The 16,142-nt window shown below is 38.0% G+C and overlaps 1 protein-coding gene across 2 annotated transcripts in view; it reads right to left on the reverse strand.

The window, feature by feature from the left end:
* mdn1 (midasin AAA ATPase 1) overlaps nt 1-16,142 on the reverse strand; it is a 181,032-nt gene that overhangs the window by 152,497 nt on the left and 12,393 nt on the right. For both annotated transcript variants that reach the window (XM_063040373.1, XM_063040372.1), the window contains exons 9-18: nt 14,338-14,452; nt 9,726-9,922; nt 8,398-8,479; nt 7,662-7,757; nt 6,789-6,901; nt 3,418-3,566; nt 2,116-2,176; nt 1,027-1,238; nt 352-455; nt 20-164 (exon numbers count right to left, since the gene is read on the reverse strand). In XM_063040373.1, coding sequence (XP_062896443.1) covers nt 20-164; nt 352-455; nt 1,027-1,238; nt 2,116-2,176; nt 3,418-3,566; nt 6,789-6,901; nt 7,662-7,757; nt 8,398-8,479; nt 9,726-9,922; nt 14,338-14,452 — 1,274 coding nt within the window. The remainder of the gene's footprint in view (nt 1-19; nt 165-351; nt 456-1,026; nt 1,239-2,115; nt 2,177-3,417; nt 3,567-6,788; nt 6,902-7,661; nt 7,758-8,397; nt 8,480-9,725; nt 9,923-14,337; nt 14,453-16,142) is intronic.

The following is a 16,142-nucleotide window of genomic DNA, read 5'->3' on the forward strand; positions in this document are numbered from 1 at the left end:
CATCCAGTAATTATTTTACCAGTATCTCCTCGATCTAACAGCACAAGAGAACCCGTATTCCCTTCCAATAGCCCACTGAGACATTCCAGTGTCTCTGCAGAAGCCAGGTTGATTTCATCCAACAAAATCCATTCTCCTTTTTTCACAGCCTGGGCTAAGGTTCCCTAGAAAAAAGGGAAAAGAGCCAAGTGTCATAGAATGGTATGGGCAACATTACTAAATATCAGTCAAGTAATGTCATTAGTCCAGCAGTGTGATTAATTTTAGAGTCCTTTGATAAGCTGCAAGAATAACCAGATAAACAATCACAATTATACAATTCTCCTAATACCTCAAACACTTACACCTTACCTCTACAAAGGCAAACACCAATGAAGATTCACTCAGCTTCATCTGCTGCTGAGCCTGAGCCAGGCGCAAACCAAGTAATTCCCATTTCTCTTTCAAACAGGCACCTAACAAAACACAAAAGAGTTTTGGGTGAAATTTCCATTTAAAACCACAAAAGAAGGAAAGAATAGCTTAAGTGTAACCTTCACTCTAAGGTAGTTAAATAATAATCAATCTGCACTAATTCCTACTGAAAAATATTGTGATCATCAGCATTACCAATGTAGATAGTTGGTTTATTAAGCATAAATATTGGCCAGGTCTTTAAGATATGCATCTGTGTACGATTAAGGTCTTAACTGTACACAGATGCATAGTATAGCCAACTCCAACTCCAAACTCATATCCATCTAAAAAATGCACTGCCATGACAGATCAAGAGACACTGAGACAAGTTCACACTGCAGTTTTAAAACAAAAAAAAATTTTTAGGGTTATAGCAGCAAATGTGAATCACAATGGAATATGATGTTTGGAAAATCCAACTGTTTTGGAGAATCCCAGTGTCCATTACAACTCTGATTTAAAATGTCCTTTTCACAGCAGCAGCACCAGAAACTACTTGTGTCAAACTGGCTCCATCACATTGTAACATTATCCATGGGGGAAAGAAAATGCTATGTATTCATCCCTCACCATTTTCTTTGGATTTCAACTCCTTACTGACAGCTGTTTTGTAAACATGTAGCATCAGTTGTAGTAAATCTTGCCAGCGTTTCTGTTTGCAGCACATTTGAATATGACCCAAAAAAGTGGCATTCTGCTTCCTGGAGTATGTCTGAATGAAAAGCTCTTCAAATGCTTCACGCAAGGGTAACATAATTAGTTTACGGTCCATTGGCTTGTAGCTGAATAGGAACAAATCCCAGACAGATCGTTAATGGGAAAACATGACAGTATGTACTAAGATTAACTGATGGCAATTATACAGCTACAATGCCCCTCTTTTGCATATTAGATGTTCTTAGGGATAGTTAGGAACAAACAGCACCAAAGGAGAACCTGGAGTTTGACGAAGCTTTGAATGCCAAACACCAGATTCCTGGTGTCAGGTGGTTATGACAGCACAGTGTCAGAGAAATTGTATCTTCCAGCTGCTTTTGTAGCTTGGCCAGTACTCCTGAATATCAACTCAGTATTTTATAATCAATTCCAAAATCTTATTTCTTTCTCCCTCTCATAACATGTTTTATATCACTTGCAGAAAAATAAAGAACCAGAGTAATACATCATGAAACCAGGCCATTAAGACCAACTTGCCCATGCTCAATTAGGTGCCTTCCTAAACTAGTCCCATTTGCCTGCATTTGACCAACAACCCTCTAAATATTTCCTATCCACATACCTGCCAAAATGCACCCACATCCAACACTTCCATATTAACCGTGTGTAAAACTTGAACAGATTCCCTTTAACTATTTTCCTCTCAGCACCAATGCCCTCTAGTTTTAGACTCCTCTATTCTAGGAAAGTAACTGTGACAATCCACTCTATTTAGAGCCCCCTCATGAATTTAGACACCTCCTTTACTCAGAATTATTTCATCATATCTGTGAGGATTTCAGCAGCAAAACCACCAACTAAAAGTTAAAACTCCAATACAAAAAAGCATTAGTCCTTTCCAAATTGAATTTGCCACCACAAAACAGGATAGTTAACAGCTAGTTAATAATCCAATTACACTTACCCACAATCCTTACAGCATCCTCCAAACACAACACTTACCCTCCAAGCAAATCTGCCGTGTCACTCTGTTGGTTCATGTTTACAACCCTCAGTTTGTGGCCTGAAACAACAAACACAACGTAGTATAAACACAAGAGATACTGCAGAAGCTGGAAATCTTGAACAACACACATAAAATGGTGCGGGAACTCAACGTCAGGCAGCATCTATGGAGGATAATTAACAGTTCACATTTTGGGCTAAATCCCTGCCGGTTCTGATGAAAAGAAGGGGAAAGAAGCCACAATAAGGTTGAAGGAAAGAAGAGTACAAGCTGGCAAATGATAGGTGAAACCAGGTGAGGGTACAGGTGAGTGGGTGGGGGTGGGGAATGGTCAGAAGCTGGGAGATGATAGGTGAAAGAAATAAAGGGCTAAAGAAGCAATCTGATAAGAGAGGGCAGTGAACCACGGAAAAAACAGAAAGAGAGGCACCAGAGGAAGATGACGGATAGGTGAGAAGAGAAAGAGTGAGAAGGGAAACAAAAACAGACAGAATGATGAGGCCAAACTGAAGTTACAGGAGCAACACCCCGTATTATATTTCAAACGTGATAGAATAAACATTTCTTTAACTTCTTCTCTTTTTCCATTCCCCATTTTTGCTTTCCAGGATATTAGAAATCTCCCACTGTAACAAGCTTATTATTCTTACATCTATGAGCAATTTCTACCCACCTGCTTCCTCAAGTTCCCAATGACTATTGGGTTGGGGGGGGAGGGGGGAGAGAAGTGAAAGTTCTATAATACAGCCTCACCAGTGCCCCTTTTCTTATTACTTTTTAGTTCCACCTAAATGTCCTCACTGCACAATCCCCCAAGAATATCACCTCCACGCACTGCTGTTACATTGTCCCTCATCAAAAAGGTAACATTTTCTCCTTACTTTCCTGTACCTCTGTAACACCTGAAACATCTGTTATCTTGGAGCATAAACTCTTACTACAGCGTAATTCTACAGTTTTACCTTCCACTCAATATTGGCTCAAACGTCATAGTCAGAGACTATTCATAAAATGGAGCATCAGGACATCAACCATCTCACTTCCATCTGTGTCCAAGCAAGTACACTTTAGCAATATTTCACATTCCCAATTTCCTTCAATAGCCCAGAACAAAGCCAAATGTAGAATTCTGAATGACAATCTTGCTGATAAAACACAAACTGGAAATCAAACAATCTATGACCTTTCCAGCAAGTAGCTATTACTACAGGGACTCTGATTCCCAAAATTTTAGAAGAGGGGAAAAAAAACTTCACTCTTCATGACAAGAAGTGGATTTAACAGGCTGTTGAACCTACCTGTAATTTTGGCAAGGTACTGGACAGTGGATGTTTTACCAGTACCTGTTTCACCAACCAATAAAACAGGCTCCCCTTTGCCAAGACAAACAGCCAGCTGCTCCAGGAGGAGAGACGAGGGTCTTGTAGCTGAAAAGGTCTGTGTTTGCCTTAAAACACAGCACAAGTATCTCAGTCATGCAAAATATAGAACAAGGCAGCTGATTAAAAATGTACTTCATAATACATCAAGTAAGCCACATTGTTATGAATCTATCATTCAAGACAAGGCTTTTAATATTATACGTGGAAAATTTACACTGAATATTTGAGAATTTGTACTCAAATAAAAGGAGATGGCTATTTAACAAGAATGACTATTCAGATAGTCATCTAAAATAAAAATAGAAAGTGCTGGAAATATGTAGGTCAGATTAAGCCTGTAGCAAGTGATAGAGAGTTAATATTTCAGGTCAAAGACTTTTGATCAGATCGGTCATAACTGATAAGAATTAAAGCAGTTGTTCACAGGTTTACAGAACTGTTAATCCAAATAATGCAAAAAAAACAAGGTAGTTGATTAGCATTTCAAAGACACTACACATAAACAAATCATTGCTACTCCACTGAAAACAAATCGAACACCTTAATAGTTTGCTACTTTATAACTGCTCCTTGGCCTTGGATTCCTCTGGTAGACTTTAAGATAATAATACTGCATGTTTTGGTGGAGGGAAAATACTCAAGTCAGTCAGCAATTTTGTGGAGAAGTAAAACATTAATGTTTCAGTTCAATAACTTATTAGAACCAATTAAATTCTCTTGGCTGATTTGCAGCACTTTTTTGAAATTTCAGATATCCAACACGTTTTGCGTTCAAAAATATCCAGAAATCAGGAGAAGCTTTTTTTTTTGGAAAGGATACAATAGGATCTTGTAATGTTCATCTAATTAGCTCATTTTTAGAAAGTATTAAAAATTTATAATCGAATTAGCAAACAAATTGTTTACTTGCAGCAGGACAGTTGGAATTGCCTTAAATGAAACTGACACAGCTTAACAACTTTAACCTAGTGCAATGTTCAAAGGTGCTTCACAAGAGTATCATCAAACAGATGTGATAATAACTGGCAGGTTTTAGAGAAAGGTCATAAGGATGGACACCAGAAGTTCTAAGGGAAGGGCAAATCTCAACATCATGAAAGCCAAAAAGAAAACTTTTATCAATAGTAAACTAAAAAGAAAAAAGAATCAGGAATACACAAAATGGTTGAATTGGAGATGAAGGCTGGCTAAAGAAACTACAAAATGGGGAAAGGTTAAGGATTTTAAAACAAGGAGACATTTAGTTTAAACAAGCCAATGCTAGAACAAAAGCTAATTATGGTTAGTGAATAGAATGATACTGGTTATATGGGATATGGTACAAGTAGAGGACTGGACAAAGTGGTGAAAGGAAGTAATGTTTGACTAATTCATTTTAGTTTTAATAGAGGGAATTTGTGAAAATACTGCACAGAGAAAGCATTTGATACAGTGCTACAAAGGTTACTGCAGAAATTACAGCTTGTTATAGGAGGCAACAGTGATATGCTAACTAAAATGAAACAGGCAAAAATTAGTCTCCCTTTGGTTGGCAAGATGTGATAAATAGTGCACCACATGGTGCTTGATCCTCAGCTTTTTATGACTACATAATAATCTGATTGAGGCATCAAGGTTATAGTTGCTGCATTTTGCTCATGGCAAAAGACATAAACCGAATCATCATGAGAAAAGTAAGAGGCTACAAACTGATGCTACTGGCAAATGGAAAATAAAGTCAGAAAATGTGAAACTGTCCTTTTGGCAGGGAGAAAAAGTATACTACCAAAATGGTGAAAGATTGTAGATGCATCCAGATGAGAAAGTTCATAATTCAGTGAAGACAAGTGTGCAGTTACTGCAAGAAGCAAGGAATACCAAGAATGCTGTTGTTTTCTGCTTTAGAAACTGAGGGTGTGGAGGGTAGGCTAAATCCTCTGGAATTTTGAAGACTGAGTGGAGACAGATGCTCCCCAAGGGTTATTAAGCTCTTTGGCAGAGGGTGGTGTAAGCAGAATGCTCAAATAGTCTAAAGGTAGATGCACAAGAATTCTTAATAACAGGGGTAAATGGCTACTGCAGTTAGATAGGAATGTTGAGATTAGGTCAGCTGTGATTTATTCAATGATGGCTACAAGTGATCTACTGTTGCTCTGAATTCTTACATTTGGACTGAGTATATCAGGAGAGCACTGAAGCGTTCAATCTATAAAATGACCTGAACATGGGTTTTAGCTAATAAACTGAGTCGGGTTATGCATGAATGCTTTTAGGGGTAGAATTAAGTTTGTGATAAAGGAGAATGGTTAAAAACTTCCCCGTGTTCAATAGGGAGAGGTTAAAAATGCAAATGGCCAGGGAGAGGAACAAGCTTATAGCAGGTAATTTAAACCAAAATGGAGGTCTTCCCAATCTTCATTATAATTTTCTTCTGGGAAGTCCAACGAAGTATGATCGAAGAAAGTAAGGTTTTGCAGGTAAAATGTGCAGCCTACTCTCTGCTGCTAAGTAGTCATCCTTTGGTCCATTAATTTCGGCTCTTTTGCCGAAACCTTCCTTTCAGAAGATAAAATATAGAAAATACTGCTGTGCTTAAGAACAGACCCTCAAGTCATAAAACAGTCAAACACACCCAGCCAGTACGTGGTGATCAAAGATTTCTTTTTACGATAGTAAATACTCCATTTTCTTCCCATGCATTAAAGTGCAAGTTAATTACATTTTGTAAAATTACCCTCAGTATTAGTTGAATGGCCTAAGAACCAAAGGAGATTTGATAGGCTGACAAAGTAGAATAGGTTGCAGGGACATATTTGTAGAAGAGCGAGAAAAGGGACTTGTAATGGCTAATGGGACAAAATCGACTAAATGGTCTATCGCTGCCCTAACAATTAAACAAAATATAGAAACATGTAGTTCCCAGCATTTGTAAAAATCAACATTAAACTGATTCCTAATTCTTAAAAATAATTAATTTACTGAAATAGATAAAATAAGTTAACAAGCAGCACACATAAAATTTAGTGATTACAGTTTAAACCGTGGTGAAATCTAGAAAGCAATTGCCAGAATATTTATTATTACATAACTCTATTAGGTTGCTGCAAAGCAACGATAAAAAGAGGAAATGCTGGGTAACAGGTCAAGCAGCATCCGTAGAAAGAGGAAAGAGTTAATATTTCAATTTGAAGACCCTTTGCTAGAACTGGTTCAACCCAAAGACATTTATTCACTGAAGTTGCAATCAGTTTACAATCACTTCTGCTGCAATTGCCAAAAAGTGATGTTTAAATTTTTGCAACACTTACAACTGTAATTGGATGATATCACTGCTTTTTCGAGGAAGAACAGCCCGCCCTACAGTCACTGCAGCCTCATTCAACTCAACAGCAGGTTTATATAACTGACAGAAGTATTCTGCCTATAAACAAATAAAATTAAATTATTACGAAGACAAAGGGTTTAAGTGCTGCACTTCCACAATGACAAAGCACAAGGAGAGAGGAAACCCAACTATCTTACACTTCTTTATACAATAAAATTATAACTAATTTGGCAAAAGCATGGTTTAGTTAAGATGCAGCTTTACATGCATTTGAGACATATTGAGTGGGCAATAATTTCCAGTTTATATTATATTGGAGGATTATAAACCATTTTTTTTTGTTATTCAAAAAATTGCAACTGAATTCAGTTCCATCTAGCCAATTATTTGCCTCATGAGATCTATAGAAAATAATCTATGGGTATATCCAAAGTAATCAAATGCACAAATGGTGGCAACTGACATCAATCTCTATTCGTTAAAGAATATCCTTTCATCCTATAGCACTGACACAGCAGATAGTACCAGTTACATTAAAGAATTGTAAGATTCAAAGCAAACTAGTACAAAATAGAACCCATAAAACCTCACTGAGAATGTTGTTTCCAATACAAAATGGCAAAGGATCCAAATTCACCACCAAATGTAGTCCTATGCTCAGAAATATTCCTTAAGTCTCCATTTTGCAAGCATTACTAGAATCAAAATCAACCCCAATCTCAAAAAGATGAATTTTTAACCCAAAACTAATTACCATTTAATTATATAAATTATGTAATACAGAATTAACATTGCACTATAGACATTAATGTACTATGTGAAGCATTAGAAAGAAAGCTAAACAAGAAAACATTACCTTTTCTTTTGAAATATTTAGTTTGCTTCCAATGATCTCAGCCATTTTCTGCCTGCTCTTCTGCTTAGATATCATGGCTGTGAAACAATCAAGTGCCTGTAAAATAAAAAACCACTCAAGGATATTTTTCTAAGATCACTAAACTCAACCCACGTTCCTTCATTATTGTAAGCTAATCAGCCTGATATTTCTATTATTTGCAATGGGATTACCATGCATTTCCCAATTTGATATTTGTCATTCCCAGATTTTTTTTTTGTTATGCAGTCCCAGTTTCAGTGTTTTCTTGAGAGATTAACTCCCATCTAACCACCAAATCCCCAGGTCAACTCAGGCTAGTGAGCCTCTGCCTGCACGTTCACTGGCTATCAAAAATGATTTGAAGTAATCAGCAGCATTACAGAACCTTATCAAAATTAAAACTTGCAAACAAAATTGCTCCCCCAAAAATTCCCTCTGTAACTTATGTTACGAAGATGAGATTAAAATAGAAAAAAAAGGTAAATGCTGTGAAACCAACAAAGATAAAACACACAAAAAAAAATTCAACAAGCATGTTAACTGGCAAAGTGTTACAAGAAAGGCAAGGAGCCAAAGATAAGAAGAATCAGGAACCAAAGAAATGCTAAGTCTAGTCATCATTTAGAGAAAAGTGAACATTTGTACATTCCTTTCTAAAAGTTCACTTTTTGGTTCCTTTCACAAATTTTATCTTGCAAACTTGTCTCCCCCTTACCTCCTGGAAAATGCAGAGGGCAGTAGAAGATGATGTGCCATCAAAATTAGGAATTATTCTCTCACACCATTTCAGCAAATCTCTGTATAAAATTTTAAAAAAATGCAATTTCACACAAATGCTAAAATTCATTGAAATAGTATCACAAGCATTAAATATTGTGATATCTTATGTTATACAAGTTAAGCATCCAGAGAAATAAGGTGACGCGAGGATGCAGATATCTTATGATATATTGAAAGTAATCAATAAGTTATAATGCATCATTCAGTCAGTCTTTTTGTACCCAATCTTCAGGGCTCCAAGTTCTACACAAAGCCAAACAATTTAGTATTATATCTAGTTTAAATATCTGCAGTTGGCATTACTAATTCAGGTTATCAAAGATTCAAGCAACAGCAAACTTCACACTGATCAAAACCTTTTGCTCACTAGCCCATTCCAACAATATTAATAAATTAATGAAATTAAGACAAATCAAAAATATTAATTCAAAATGCATTCCCATAGGATTGGCAGGTGTACTACAAATTAGGATTTGAATAACAGATTCTACTGAAACATTTGTAGAACTATTAAGCAGAGAACCACGAGTAACTAGATAGCTCAAAAGATCTATCAGAGAAACAATGGACCAGGCAGCCTCCACTTCTGCCTTAGCATAATAGCACAAGTCACCACCCACAACTCTCTCTCCCATCCTCAACCTTCTCTCCTTACCTATGCCAAAAGAGAAAAAAGAAATCATCTCCAGTCACTCAAGAAACCAGGTGAAATGGTTAGTTGAGATTGACCTTCAGGTAATTTGAGGAAAATATTACAAAGGGTAAAGGCAGATATTTGCATGAACGAAAGACAAACTGAAGGAAAAGTGACAAAATCTTTGTAAAAAAATAATGTAGAATAATTCTACAACACTGACTGACAGCATACAATTTAAGAAAATAAAAACTGTACTTTGTACAAGAGTAATCCCTTCTCAAAAATACTTCATAGCTCAAAATAAACTCCAGGGCAATTTAAATCCATGGACTATAATAACATATGTAATAGTTACCCACGAGTTGGTTTTAAACACATTCTTGAATCACTGCCCAACAATTACACAGAAATACACTGACATGTTTTGATTTTATATGTGAATTGACCCAAACTTTGTTTAGCATTAGACATCCCTTTGCAAGTTGGAATAGTAAATAGTTGCATCTCGAAAGGGGTTATGATTAGTCTCAAAACAATGGCACATTCAGAATGAAAATGGCAATGAAAATATTGTCTTCTGAGAACAGAGCATCAAGGCTCTTCTATTGTTTTTAATAGTTGCAAACCTTAAAGATAATCCCCTTCCTTCAAGGCACAAGTGTTTTTCTTCAACTTCGGCTTCACAATCATCCAAGTCCATGTTTTCATTGTTTCCAGCCAGCTTGATTTGTAATTCTTGATGCTTCTTGCCAGTTAGTTGGCAGTATATGTCCAAAAGCCGGTCTATCACAAGTTCTAGGCTTGAATATCGGTTTACTAACACCTACAAAATGAAAGAGTCAATATATTTGATGTCTCATTGCCTGATATCCAGCAGAACAATCTTGCATTAGGATGGTTAAGGGACTATTTCAGCCATAGACATTCCACATCAGCTACAGCCAGTGCTCAAGCAACAGTTATGCATTCTGTAACATGCACAGTAGTCTTAAGAACAACACACTAAATTTTAAACAGGAAGAAAGACCACTCATCATGATGTCTCGGATTAAGAAGGCATTGCTCAAGCCATTTGCACAGGCAGCATGCTAAAAAACTGCTGAGGTTGGAGTTGTTAATTAATTTAAGACACCAACTTCAAAAATACGTGAACTGAAGGAGCATACATCTAATATATTTAATATAACACGAAGACTTAGGTGAAGGAAAATGAGTATGCATTAAATTGAAATATACGATGAGTGGAAACAAGATCTAGCTGGTCAAAATGTTGTTTCCTGAAAATGACAGTGCAAATAGTCTTTAAGCCAGATGATACAAATCAATATGCCGATGGAAAAGAAATAATTTTGCATGCTGTTTTAACAACAATTATATTATAATTGATATACAAATCAAAATCATGCAGCAAGTAACTGGCAAGAAGCATCAAGAATTACAAATCAAGTTGGCTGGAAAATCATGAAAATATGGATTAGGAAAATTGTGAACTACTGCAAGGAAGAAGCAAAGTGCAGAGCAGAAACAGCCAATATAATACAAAGTGGGTGATTCCGAAAGACAGTTTTCCTCAGGTCAGGAATCAGTCAAGAGATCATCAATTCAAAAGTGCCAATAAAACAGGAGAAGATTTTTAAAAATTGGTTATGCACAAAGAACAAACTACTTCAGCATGAGCAAGAATTTCAACTTAAAGATTAAAGAAAGCATAGCAGAGAACAAAAGGAGGTGGACACAGATTTATAGCATCTTTGCCTTTAGTAAACAACTAACAGACACACCAAGGTGATAGTTTCCTGTACAGTACATACAGATTACCAACATTCAGAAAGGCTCTTGGACAGGAACATTTTAGGGAAAAATTTAGAGGGATATGGGCCAAATTTATGCAAATGAGACTAGCTTAGACTGGCATCTTGGATTGCATGCACCAGTTGGACCGAAGGGCATGTTTCCGTGCTGAAAGACTAATAGGAGCATTAGACCATTCAGCCCTGCCCATCTGCTGTTTGGCCCATTTAACATCATGGCTGATATGACTAGGTCCTCAACTCCATATCCCCATCGACCTACAGAATCCTTTTAATCCCCTGCTCATCAGGTATTTACCCAGGGTAGTTGACAGAAGTATTCAAAGATTCTGATTCCAACATCCTTTCAGGAAGACACTCAGGACCCTCAGAACAAACCACACATCATTTTTAATGAATAACCTCTTATTTTTAAAGCACTGATTCCTAGTTCTAGATTCTCCTTATGAGGAAACATCTGCTCTTCATCACCCTCCCAACAGCCCTCAAAAATCAAGGCATTTCAAACATTTTCAAACTCCAGCAGGTACAATACTGGCCTGTACAATCTTTCCTGTTGACAATCTATCCATTCTAGGTATTAGTTAGAAAATTTTATGCAAACTATATCCAACACTAAAAATTGCAAACAACAGGAATTCTGTAGATGCTGGAAATTCAAGCAACACACATCAAAGTTGCTGGTGAACGCAGCAGGCCAGGCAGCATCTCTAGGAAGAGGTACAGTCGACATTTCAGGCCGAGACCCTTCGTCAGGACTAACTGAAGGAAGAGTGAGTAAGAGATTTGAAAGTTGGAGGGGGAAGGGGAGATCCAAAATGATAGGAGAAGACAGGAGGGGGAGGGATGGAGCCAAGAGCTGGAAAGGTGATTGGCAAAAGGGATACAAGAGGATCGTGGGACAGGAGGTCCGGGAAGAGAGACGGGGGGGGGGGGGGGGAGGAAACCAGAGAATGGACAAGGGGTATATTCAGAGGGGCAGAGGGAGAAAAAGGAGAGTGAGAGAAAGAATGTGTGTACAAAAATAAGTAACAGATGGGGTACGAGGGGGAGGTGGGGCATTAGCGGAAGTTAGAGAAGTCGATGTTCATGCCATCAGGTTGGAGGCTACCCAGACAGAATATAAGGTGTTGTTCCTCCAACCTGAGTGTGGCTTCATCTTTACAGTAGGGTGGTATACTGTGTCCGGTGCTCCTGATGTGGCCTCTTATATATTGGCGAGACCCGACGCAGACTGGGAGACCGCTTTGCTGAACACCTACGCTCTGTCCGCCAGAGAATGCAGGATCTCCCAGTGGCTACACATTTTAATTCCACATCCCATTCCCATTCTGACATGTCTATCCACGGCCTCCTCTACTGTAAAGATGAAGCCACACTCAGGTTGGAGGAACAACACCTTATATTCTGTCTGGGTAGCCTCCAACCTGATGGCATGAACATCGACTTCTCTAACTTCCGCTAATGCCCCACCTCCCCCTCGTACCCCATCTGTTACTTATTTTTATACACACATTCTTTCTCTCACTCTCCTTTTTCTCCCTCTGCCCCTCTGAATATACCCCTTGTCCATCCTCTGGGTTCCCCCCCCCCCCCGTCTTTCTTCCCGGACCTCCTGTCCCATGATCCTCTCGTATCCCTTTTGCCAATCACCTGTCCAGCTCTTGGCTCCATCCCTCCCCCTCCTGTCTTCTCCTATCATTTTGAATCTCCCCTTCTCCCTCCCACTTTCAAATCTCTTACTCACTCTTCCTTCAGTTAGTCCTGACGAAGGGTCTCGGCCTGAAATGTCGACTGTACCTCTTCCTAGAGATGCTGCCTGGCCTGCTGCGTTCACCAGCAACTTTGATGTGTGTTGCTCCAACACTAAAATCCTTTATTAAAGACATGCTATTCCAAAAGTCTCACCCAAGTCCTATATCACTGAAATATAATCTCCCTACTCTTAGTTCCCAGAAGTAAACATAGTTAAATTTTTTGAAGTGCTTCCTATATCTATATGATCCTCAACAAAATCACACACTTCAACATCTTGGCCTCTCTCCATAATGCACACTCTCACTTTCCTTCATCTGGTCCCTTGTATTATATTAAGCATATGTGTGTCCTTCCTGTTTACTTGTATTTTTCTTGGAGAGCCCTGAAGTTAAGCAGACAAGCCTCAACCTCAGCTTGAAAGCTGCCTATACAAATGATTTGAACAAAGGCCTTTTAAACTCAATCCACCATCAGAACTCTATCTTTGCTCCTGTTGGAATTAGTATGTTTTATTTAAATCTCTTCACAGCTTATTTTCTTTACATACTCTTATCCCATCAGTAAAGTTAGCAACCATAAATTCAGTATATATATCAAAGTCAAATTGTAAGAGGTTGAGACTCCAGCACCAAACCCTGTGGCATATCACACAGATAAATGCCCATTTATCCCTACTGTTTCCTTTTCAAACCAATGCTATACCATGAGCCACTATTCTCTGCTGCACCGTTAATATATGCCATACAATAATTATCAAAAGCTGCCTAAAATCTAAAGTTCAAAAAGTTCGAAGTAAATTTATTATCCAAGTTTATTTATGTCACCATATACAGTGGAATCCGGTTAACTGGGAAACATCAGGACCAGTACATTTTGGCCAATTAAGCATCTGCCCCAATTAGCCAAAGTGTCATTGAAATAGTTAAAAAGGTTTAAAGACAAACTACTGAGTAACAAATTACGTATTCAAATGAAATACAGAACAAATTAGAACTCTACCAATACTACTGCAGTACCATAAAACTGTATTAGTTCCCAATACTTATCGATGGAGGAATTAATCCGTGTTGCATTCTTTTCAAATTAACAAAATCAGCACAGACACCTAATAGATAATGGACTACCTTGTTACAATGCTATCGAGGACTATATTCTCTAAATCTTCATTTTTATTGTAGCATTCAAGATTGTCTATATTTTCAAATTCTTTGTAGTTTCTAACTTGAAGTAGTGAAATCATTTAATTTTCACTATCAGCTCTTAATGGCATCTCCAAGCCTGAATGCTTGAAAGCACACTGAATTGTCTTACCGCTTATTTCTTGCCAACTGTCATTTAAAAAAATCACTACTTTTTGCACAACGCATTAATTGAAGCCATTTAAAATCAGTTTGCTCACAAGCACGTGACTGACACTAGTTAGAAACTGTTCGGCAACCAATTAGGTGGCATAGTTTCTGAAATAAACAAAGTGAATCCCAGCTATTTTCTCAATTAGATTTTGTGAGGAGTGGCGCACCACACACTCTCTCTCTCTCTCTCACTCCACGCCTTGTAAAAAGCCATGAAAAAGATATCATCACGGATGATACTTTTTGAAACAAGAAGAAAGCTGCAATGGAATTAAATTAGTAAACCAAAGAAAGTTAACAAAGTATAATAAACTCACTTCTTTTAGTTCTGCTCTGTTCATATTATCCAATTTGATTTTAGTCCATAGTTTGTCCAACAAAGTTGCATGACTGTTTTGTTGTCTATACCAACCCATGTTGCTACAGAACAGCCTAAAAGGAGAACAAATGGAAATATGTAGGTACTGGAAGACAAATAGTTCAAGTTTCCACAATTTTGTTTATTCACACATCTTGAAGGATAGAACATTTTAAACAAGCACACCCAAAGTATTTATGAAATGTCTAAAATTCTGCTAAAACATTTTGAGAGCTTACTGCAGATAATGGATACTAGACACCTCCCCCCGCCCCCCCCCCCCCGCTGCCCCAATACTCAAACGCCATAAAACACTCTCATCATACTTCTTGGTGAGATTCAAACAATGAAACAATACATTTATCAAATCATCTTGCAAAAATTTTGAATTCAAGCCTTCCGAATATCAGTGAGGAAGATGTTAAAAGATATTTAAGGCAACAAAGATGCTGCTTAAAACTAGCAGAGTTCCAACACCCTCTGCTTATTCTGTCCTCTGGTACAGTTTGCATTTTCTCTTAGTGACCCCATGGTGCGATCTTGTTTCCTATCACATTCGAAAGTTGTGCTGGTTGTTTCATTGGTTACTTTAAGCAGTGGGCAAGAGAAACAGTGATTGTTAATGAGCATGCAAGACCACAGGTTATAGGGAAATAAAAAACATAGAAAACCTGCAGCAAAATACCAGCCCTTCGGCCCATAAAGCTATGCCGAACATGTTCCCACCTTAGAACTACCTAGGCTTTACCCATAGCCCTCTATTTTTCTAAGCTCCAGGTAACCATTCAGGAGTCTCTTGAAAGATCCTATCGGTTTCCGCCTCCACTGCCGCCGCTGGCAGCCCATTCCACGCACTCACCACTCTCTGCATAAAAAAAAACTTACCCCTGACATCTCCTCTGTACCTACTTCCAAGCACCTTAAAACTATGCCTTCTCGTGCTAGCCATTTCAGCCCTGGAGAAAAGCCTCTGACTATCAACACGATAAGTGTCTCTCATTATCTTGTACACATCTATCAGGTCACCTCTCATCCTCCATCGCTCCAAGGAGAAAAGGCCGAGTTCACTCAACCTATTCTCATAAGGCATGCTCCCCGATCCAGGCAACATCCTCGTAAATCTCCTCTGCACCCTTTCTATGGTTTCCATGTCCTTCCTGTAATGAGGCGACCAGAACTGAGCACAGTACTCCAAGTGGGGTCTGATCAGGGTCCTATATAGCTGCAACATTACCTCTCGGCTCTTAAACTCAATCCCACAACTGATGAAGGCCAACACACCGTATGCCTTCTTTACCAGAGTCAACCTGCACAGCGGCTTTGAGTGTCCAATGGACTCGGACTCCAAGATCCCTTTGATCCTCCGCACTGCCAAGAGTCTTACCATTAATGGAACTAGGATTACTCAGAACTGGCAGAGGCTTTACTGACCAAATAGCCTCTTACATCTAAGGAGGTGTGGAAATATGAGACTAAAATATTAAATAAAAAGCAATTCTAGGAACAACTGCTTAATAATTTAAATATGGAGAAGGAGCATTAACAAAAAGATATAAATATAATCCTCTCCAATTTTTATATAAAAAAAAACAATTTTATTTTAACTCTCAGACATAGTACTCATAAGAAGAATGTATGGTTGGCTGCTACTAATTATATGGGAGTAAGTTTTCAATTTAGTGCCTGGAAATAATCTGATTGGTTTTCTCCTCAGGTTCATCTACATTTTCCCCTCGTGACCATATATAGAAATCTACAGCACAT

This window comes from Mobula hypostoma, chromosome 2 (genome assembly GCF_963921235.1).
Source record: "Mobula hypostoma chromosome 2, sMobHyp1.1, whole genome shotgun sequence".
NCBI classification, from domain to species: domain Eukaryota; kingdom Metazoa; phylum Chordata; class Chondrichthyes; order Myliobatiformes; family Myliobatidae; genus Mobula; species Mobula hypostoma.